Here is an 8,459-nt window from a genome sequence, read left to right as displayed (position 1 = left end):
CAGATGCAGCAATTGTTTACTACACTGGGATGCGAATGTGGCATAGGGTTGGGAGAAGGAATGGGGGGGGGGGAGGTGCAGAGAGGCCAAGGGGTATGAAGGGTTAAATGATGCTATGCTACTGGTGGTCCACCTCAGTGCCCTCCCAGGAGCCTCCCTCTCCTTTTCTGCAGTACCTACTGCTGGCATGGGGAACTCTTTTTCAAGTCCTTTTTCAAGTCCACAGTGCTGACTCTGTGTCTGCAGAATTGTCCAGAGACAATGTGACTGCGTCCATGCACAGCCACCTCAGTTCCACACCCAGGGGTGAGTGGCACAGCGGGGGGGGGGGGGGGGAGTGGAAACAATGCTTTTCCAGAGGGGAGGGGAGGGGAGGGAGCCACTCACCTCTCTCAGCTTCAAAATCTTCATTTGTAGAATAATAGTTGATCTAGTTCAATGCAAACAGAATTCTTAATATGATCCTATCTAATAACTTCCAGATAGCAGACACAGAAACAGCAATAAAAACAATGCCTATCGTGTCCCTATTCCTGCTTGGAGCATGTGTGAGTTTTTGTGCCACCCTATAGTTTGTCCTCTGTATTGCCACCGAGTTGGGGTCGTGGAGGGGATAGACATACCTTTGCCCCTTGGCGGGTTCATAGAATCATTCGGATTCGTCTTGGGTGTCGTTTTAAGAAATAGCCACACCCCACATTTAGGTCTCTGTATCTCTGCGCTTTTTAATGGGTAAAGCGAAACAGTTGGGGGGGGGGAGGGAGGGAGGAGGGAGTTTGAAGTATAGGAGTGTTTCTCTTTTGCTTATTTATTTATTGGGGTCCGAGGGCAAAGCCAGAGATGCTCAGGGCTGACTCCTGGCCCTGCACTCGGGGATCATTCCTGTCGGGTCTGGGGCACTCTATGGGGTGCCGGGATCCAGCACCCTACCGGCTGCGCGCTGGCTCTCGGGTGCAGGGGTCTGGCTGGTCCCGTGTCCCGCGGACCCGGCAGGGGCTCTCCAGGTAGCTGTGGATGTCACCGTTTGGACCTGGTTTATCGTTCCGCATCTTCATCTGGCTCGTTTCAACCAAGTTTCCTCTTCAAACACACCCCCTCCCGCCCCCCTCCTCCACCCCATTCCACTCTTGGGAACCGGGCGGCGGTGGGACGTGCATGCGGTCGATACAGAATGCAACGCCAGCCAGCCCCGAGGGCGCGTCTCCGGGGCCAGGGTGGGGCCCCAGGTCGGGAGCGGTCTCCCGTCTTTCCTTCCCCGCAGGGGACGCCGTAGGCGGCGATGCGGTCCCGTCGCTGCCCCCGCCCCTCGCGTCCGGCCGCGCCGTGGGTTGCGGTCTCTGTGGGGGCGGCAGCTCCCGTCCCGGAGGTTTGCGCCTGGCCGGGCACCCCGGAGCCGCGGGGAACCCAGAAGGCGAGGCCCCGGCGGGGTGGGGCGCGTCCCGGCGGGGAGGGCCATCGCAGGCAGCGCTGGGGGCGCCGAGGGCAGCGGGCGGGCGGCGGAGCGAGCGGGGCGAGGGCTGGCCGGGGCCGGGGCCGCCCGCCCGAGGGGGAGGAGGCAGGGCTCGCCCTTGCTGCAGGTTCGCTGGGAGCACGCAGGGAGGCAGGGACATGGGTAGGGTGCGGTCTGCGCGGGGCCGGAGCCCGGATCTCTTCCATTTCCCCTCTCACTCGGCCCCGGGCTGCGCCGCAGACGGCAGCAGCTCCCGCTCCGCCCGAGCCGCCCTGACCGCCGGGCCGGGGCGCTAACCGCGGGGCCCGCCAGCCCCGCCGGCCCGGCCAGCCCAGCCCAGCCCGGCGGCCCGCAGCCCCGCCGCCCGCCGCCCCCCGCCGCCGCCGCGTTGCCAAAACAAACGGGCCGGCCTATTTATTGGCGGCCGGCGAGCCGGGCCGCTCAGAGCCGAGGCTCCGAGGGGGACCGCGCGCCGCCACCCGCCGGGGCCCCGCGCCGCCCCCTCCCCAGCCCCGCCACCACCCGCCCCGCCCCGCACCTGAGCCCCGGCCGGCCGCGTGCGGCGCCGCACCGCCCATGGAGCCCCCGCCTGGAGCCCCCCGGAGCCACCCGGACGCCTGAGCCCCCCGCCGCGCTCCCGTCGGCTCGCCCCGCTAAGCGGCTCGCCCGAGGCGCCCTCGCCCGCCTCCCTCCCGGGCTCCCCGGCCATGTCTCCCGCCCGGCTCCGGCCCCGACTGCGCCTCTGCCCGCTGCTGCTGCCGCCGCTGCTGCTGCTGCTGCTGGTGCTGCTGCTGGTGCCGGCGGCGCGGGGTTGCGGGCCGGGCCGGGTGGTGGGCAGCCGGCGGCGGCCGCCGCGCAAGCTCGTGCCCCTCGCCTATAAGCAGTTCAGCCCCAACGTGCCCGAGAAGACCCTGGGCGCCAGCGGGCGCTATGAAGGCAAGATCGCGCGCAGCTCGGAGCGCTTCAAGGAGCTCACCCCCAACTACAACCCCGACATCATCTTCAAGGACGAGGAGAACACCGGCGCCGACCGCCTCATGACCCAGGTGAGCGCGACCCGCCCTCGCCGAGCGCCGCCGTCCAAACACCGCCACCTGCCCGTTCCTACCCGCCCCCCTTGGCACCTTTGGCTCCACCGGCTGGCACGCCCCCCTTGGCACCTGCCCCTCTCGCCAAGTCCGGCTGCCTCCTGCTGCACATGGGGGGCCCGCGCCGGAGGGTCCGCAGCCATCCCCCCCAACCCCCTCCCTAGCCAGTCCCGCCGCCGAGGGTGTGAGAAGAGCCGCTCCCCCCCCCCCCCGTCCCCGCCTCGCTGCGAAGCCCCGCAGTCTCGGTGAGGGTTGGCGCCAGCGACCCCCTCGGCAGCCCCTCAAGGCAGAAGCGGCACCCGGAGGTACCTGGACTCCTCTGCCCCCTGAGCTCCCGAGAGCCGCGCCGTCCCTCCCCGTCTATCCGCCCGCGCCACTGCCGCCCCCTTTCATTCCGACGCGGTCCTGCCGGGGTCCCGCGCAGGCCGAGAAGAGAAGCGCCCGGCGCGGAGGCGTCTTTCCTGCCTGCGCGCGCTCGGGGAGCGGCGTCCGACTGGGGTCTGGGCTTAGGGACCGGCGGGGAAGGTTAAGCCGAGAGGCCAAGGTGGGAAAAGGAACTTAACTTGGAGGGGTAGCGCACGTGTCTGTCCCCCGCAAACGAGAGGCGCAACGGCGGTTAAAGGGTGTCGTGGAGCGCGACCTTTCGGTCTCTACGATGGAAGTTGGGGTGTCCCTGGGGTTGGCGGTGGGAATGAGGAGGGTCGGGGAAAGAGGGGCGAGGATGCGGGGAGCGCGGCGGGGCGAGCTGGGAGAGACCTGGAGGAGAGCGCTCACACGCGTCTCTGCGCGCTCTGAGAGCCGCGCGCTCTGGTCGGAGCGCGGGGCCGCAACTTTCGTCCCCGCAGCTGGGTGGCGAGCACGCAGGCCTACGCCCCCTTTTCGTTCCCAGGGATCGGCCCGGGCCCTCCCCGGTAGGCAAGCAGCCCGCTGTCTAGGTGCTTTCGGAAGAGCAGTTTAGATCACTCACGGCCCTCAGCTTGCGCCCTGGCGCCGGGGCTGGCTGGCCAGTGTCGGGGCGAAGGTTGGCTGGTGGCCGGGCCGGGCCGGGCGCCGAGGAATGCAGATAAGGATCCGGGCCACGGGCTGGGAAATCATTGACAGTGCGCGCCCCGGCTCTGGACCCGAGGGGGTGGGGTAGGGGGAGAGGGGCGGGAAGCAGGGGCCCGCGGGGCGGCCTTAGGCGAGGGTCTAGGAGCTCAGCGGCCAGAAGCACATGGAACTTCCTCCCTGGGCAGTGAACAACCCCCCCCTACACACACACACACACACACACACGCGCACACACACACACACACACACACACACACACACACACACACACTCCAGGCCTCTGGGACTGGGAGGATCTGGGATTTGGCTGCTGGGACACGGAGTCCAAGGGTCTGTGGGGCCCCAGGCTTTGCCGGTTGAGGGGGTAAGATGAGACTTGGGTTGCCCACACTTGGCAGCGCCTCGATGCTCAGGCTACTCCCGCCTCTCCACCCTCCACCCCCACCTCCAGCCAACTGCAGGGTCCCTTGGGTGCTAGGCACGCCGTGATCATCTCTCCGGTCCTTCGCCGGGTCTTTGCGTTCTTCCTCTGTGAGGTGGAGCGTGAAGTCAGCTCGCTGGGAACAGAGGTGCCTTTGGCTCGGGGCCCTTCCCCGATATGGGCAGCGTGGAGGTTCCGAGGGTTCTGGATTCAGCGAGGATGCTGTTTGGCATCAGCTATCGCGCGCGCGCACTCGCGCGCGCCCCTTGTCGCAGGAGATGCTCCGCCCTGCACCCCGCCAGATTAGGCGCCAGCCTTGCCTCTAGCTTCGGGCTGTCAGAGCTAGGCATCCCCGCATCCCCGGGGCGCGCGGGCTGACCCGAGAGCCTAACAAATTCGAGGAGAAAGGTTGGGTGGCGCTGGAAGGGTTGGGATTCACCCACCAATTCCCGCCACCCTCCCACGCTGCGGGGGCGACGCGCACCTGCCGCGCCTCGCAGACCCGAGGCCTGGAGCCTCAGCCCTGGGGCTACGGTGACATCTACTGGCCACGTCCGGCCTTGCACGCCTAGCAGGCCAGCCGCAGGCGGTCGACCCCAGCTCACCACTTCCACCCTAGAGGCAGGGGCGGTCCCTGCTGCCCCCGGGCGCCTCTAGGAGAGCGGGTCTAGCTGTTGGAAAGGTGCAGTCCGGTGGTTGGGCTGGGCAGAGCGCGTGCCGAGGGCAGGAAGCGCTTGCTAAAGAAGGGGCGCTCCGAGGGCGCCCACCGGATTCGCCGCGCCCCAGGTGCCGTCCGGCTCTCCCTCCCAGGCGGCGAGTGCGCCGGGAGAGTCCGCGGCAGGCTGCGCGTCCGCCGTCCCCCGCCACCCGGTCCTCGCTCTAACCCGGCGTGCTTCCCGCCGCAGCGCTGCAAGGACCGCCTGAACTCGCTGGCCATCTCGGTGATGAACCAGTGGCCCGGCGTGAAGCTGCGGGTGACGGAGGGCTGGGACGAGGACGGACACCACTCGGAGGAGTCGCTGCACTACGAGGGCCGCGCGGTGGACATCACCACGTCGGACCGCGACCGCAATAAGTACGGACTGCTGGCGCGCCTGGCGGTGGAGGCCGGCTTCGACTGGGTCTATTACGAGTCCAAAGCCCACGTGCATTGCTCCGTCAAGTCCGGTGAGCCGCTGCCCGGGGGCTGGGCCCGGGGCCGGGGCCGCAGGGCGTGGGCAGGCACCGCAGGGCCCCCGGGGGCCAAGAAGAAGAGGCCGGCCAGGGGATGGAGGCAGGGACCCGGGGCCAGAGGACATCGGCGGCGGCGCTCCCAGCTGCTGCTGGTCACCACCTGCCCCTTCTATGCCGGGTAGTGCCTTCTCCCACCCCCGCGGGAACCTAGGGAAACAGGAAGCCCACCGTCCAAAGCCTGCTGCAGGACGCTAGCAAGCTCGGCAGACTGACGCCCCCCCCCCCCTCCCGCCAGGGTCCAGAACAGCACAGAGGCGGGGTGGGGCCAGCACGAGGGACACCCCCCCCCCCCCAAGTCCCGGCCACAGAGGTTCAGATGCCTCCCACCCGCCTGCAGGTCAGGCCCATGAATGCGGGAAGTACCCACTCTTCCCAGGGGGCGCAGGCTCTCCCCCGGTGCCCTGGTGCTGGATATTTTGGGGGCCAATTCAGCCGTGGGGGCCAGGATAAACCAAATGGACTCAATAAAGTGGATTTTCGCAGAATGACCGCCTTGTTGATCAGAATTGACAGGTACCGGGGGAACCTTCATCCCCTTCCTCACATCTCAGCATTGCCTCTCCCCCATCACCTACACTGAACCCCAACACGTTCCTGCTGTGACAGCCTGTCCAGCCCCATGGGCAGAGGGCTCAGTCCTCTGCTAACGCTGAGCGGGGGCATCCAAGCAGTGGCACTCGTTGACTAGGCACGCACAGACCACACCACCTCCCTTTTCTCCAGGTCCCTTACCCCACTCAGCATCCAGGGTTGGTCCCCGGCCACCCTGTCCCTCCACATTTCCCTGCCAACGATGTCCACTTCCAGCCACACACGACCTTCCCCTGCAGGCTCAGACTCAAAGGGGGTACACTCCAGGATCCCCACTTCCCCCAACACGGTTCTCTACCCCACTCTGGGTCCACCCCACATGGGACCAATACATGAACAAGCCCCTGCACCAGGTCCTGGCCTGACCCTATGAGCCCCTCTTCCCCCAGGAAGTGACTCTTGCGTTTCCATATATAGACCCCAGCATAGCTGTGACACAGACCTGGGGGTGTCTAGCTGAAAGGCAGTGCTAGTGCAGTGGGAACCTCTGAACATGTAGTTTTTATTTTTATTTTTCCTTTCGTGGTGATGATGGCCGGGGGGGGCGGGGGGGATGATGTCAAGTCCAAAGGCTCTGGATGAGCGGATGAGCTACAAGATTTGTTTGGGGGATTGCGGGGCCCGAGCCGACCACCAACACCCGCTTCCCCTCTGAGCCCTTCTTAGCAAAGTCAGGATGAGAGCAGACGACGTCTCTGCCCCGTCTCTGGGACTTTGGATACCCTTTCCCTCCACCTCTGGGACTAGATGCCACACTATGTTCTCTGTGGCAGAGGGGGGAAGACGGGGCCGATGGATGGTGGGGTGGGGTGGGCCCAGGGCTCACTGGAAGGAAGGGAGTCTGCAGAGGGGGTTTTGGGAGCAGGACGGAGCTCTGTCAGCCACAGAATAATAGCATGGTGTCCCTTCTTCCCACAGAGCATTCCGCCGCGGCCAAGACGGGCGGCTGCTTCCCCGCGGGCGCACAGGTGCGGCTGGAGAGCGGGCAGCGCGTGGCCCTGTCGGCGGTGAGACCTGGAGACCGCGTGCTGGCCATGGGGGAGGATGGGAACCCCACCTTCAGCGACGTGCTCATCTTCCTGGACCGGGAGCCAGCCCAGCCCAGGGCCTTCCAGGTCATCGAGACCCAGGACCCTCCGCGCCGCCTGGCACTCACACCCGCCCACCTGCTCTTCACTGCCAACAACCACACGGAGCCCGCGGCTCACTTCCAGGCCACCTTTGCCAGCCAGGTGCAGCCCGGCCAGTACGTGCTGGTGGCCGGGGTGCCGGGCCTCCAGCCGGCGCGAGTGGCCGCTGTCTCCACCCACGTGGCCCTGGGGGCCTACGCCCCGCTCACCAGGCATGGGACGCTGGTGGTGGAGGACGTGGTGGCCTCCTGCTTTGCGGCAGTGGCCGACCACCGCCTGGCCCAGCTGGCCTTCTGGCCTCTGCGACTGTTGCCCAACTTGGTGTGGGGCAGCTGGACCCCGGGGGAAGGCGTCCACTGGTACCCCCACCTGCTCTACCGCCTGGGACGGCTGTTGTTGGAAGACAGCAGCTTTCACGCCCTAGGCATGGCCGGGCCGGGGAGCTGAATGGGTCCCTCCACTGCACTCCTGGAACAGACCCAACGGGCTGGCCTCAGCCTCCCCGCCAGAGGGCGCTGGCCCCGGAAGGGACCTGAGCAGATTCACTGGCCGCCCACCGTCACCACCGCCACCCTAGAGCTCCAGGGTTGAGACTTGTCCCCCACCGGTCTCCTGGTGTGGCGAAGGACCCAGGAGGTTGAGCCTGCGGTGGGGAGAGTTGGCGGGAGGCCTTGCTCCTGGCCCAGACACATGGAGGCTGGCACGGCTGGGACTGACACAGCCGGCACACACCCAGGCTCTTCACCCCGGCCACCTTTTGGGGGAGAATCCAGCCCATGTCTTGGCGCCCCTGTAGGTGGGCTCACACCTCGGTTGATGCTGCTAGATTCCCTGGGAGCCAGCAGAGAGCTGGCTGGACTCATGGCTGTCCTGGACTGAGAAGGCCACACAGTGGGACGCCGTCCTGCCAGTATGGGGGCAAGGGGGTCTTTTCCTCCTGCCACCCTCCTCGGGAACGCATTCGGGCACTGCTGTCACGGCTTCGGTGGCTTCGATGGCTTCGGTGGCCAGAGGCCCATCCGTGTTCCAGCCAATGTGATCACTGTGGCCGGGGTCAGGAGCAGTCCGGACAGCCATTCCCAGCCCTGCCCAGGGTCAGCGCCCCTTTCTGCTGAATCATGACCCCACCCCCTCCTCCAGGCAGTCTCCCCCACCTTATTTATTGGCTCGGAGAGGGGAAACCTATGCGAGAATTCGGGGGATGTTTTGGTCTTTTCTTCCTTTTGTAATAAAAATTATTTAAGTTGTTAGAGCCCGGGAGTCTTGGATCAATGCACTGACTGCCTCGATATGTGTGTGTGTGTGTGTGTGTGTGAGAGAGAGAGAGAGAGAGAGAGAGAGAGAGAGAGAGTGTATGTGTGTGTGTGTGAGAGTGTGTGTGTGAGTGTGTGTGTGGTAGGGTGTGTGTGTGAGAGTATGTGTGTTATGGTGGTGTGTGTGTGGTGAGGTGTGTGTGTGCGCACGCGCGTGCGTATAAGCATCCATGGCTCACCTCC

General features: G+C 66.1%; 1 protein-coding gene across 1 annotated transcript; it reads left to right on the top strand.

The window, feature by feature from the left end:
- Positions 1–2,142: 2,142 nt before the first annotated feature.
- IHH (Indian hedgehog signaling molecule) lies at positions 2,143–7,410 on the top strand. The gene is made up of 3 exons (XM_056111880.1): positions 2,143–2,496; positions 4,915–5,176; positions 6,752–7,410. The coding sequence occupies exons 1-3, from the start codon at positions 2,158–2,160 to the stop codon at positions 7,408–7,410; spliced, it is 1,260 nt and encodes a 419-aa protein (XP_055967855.1). The 5' UTR covers positions 2,143–2,157.
- The last annotated feature ends 1,049 nt before the right edge of the window (positions 7,411–8,459 follow it).

Source organism: Sorex fumeus, unplaced genomic scaffold, assembly GCF_029834395.1.
Source record: "Sorex fumeus unplaced genomic scaffold, SorFum_2.1 ptg000014l, whole genome shotgun sequence".
Classification (NCBI taxonomy): Eukaryota; Metazoa; Chordata; class Mammalia; order Eulipotyphla; family Soricidae; genus Sorex; species Sorex fumeus.
This window is presented reverse-complemented; position numbering and strand designations above follow the sequence as displayed.

Coding starts and splice junctions, on each gene's coding strand:
- IHH (XM_056111880.1), top strand. CDS start 2,158: ATGTCTCCCGCCCGGCTCCGGCCCCGACTGCGCCTCTGCCCGCTGCTG. Junction 2,497..4,914: donor CCGACCGCCTCATGACCCAG/GTGAGCGCGACC, acceptor TTCCCGCCGCAG/CGCTGCAAGGACCGCCTGAA. Junction 5,177..6,751: donor GCATTGCTCCGTCAAGTCCG/GTGAGCCGCTGC, acceptor TTCTTCCCACAG/AGCATTCCGCCGCGGCCAAG.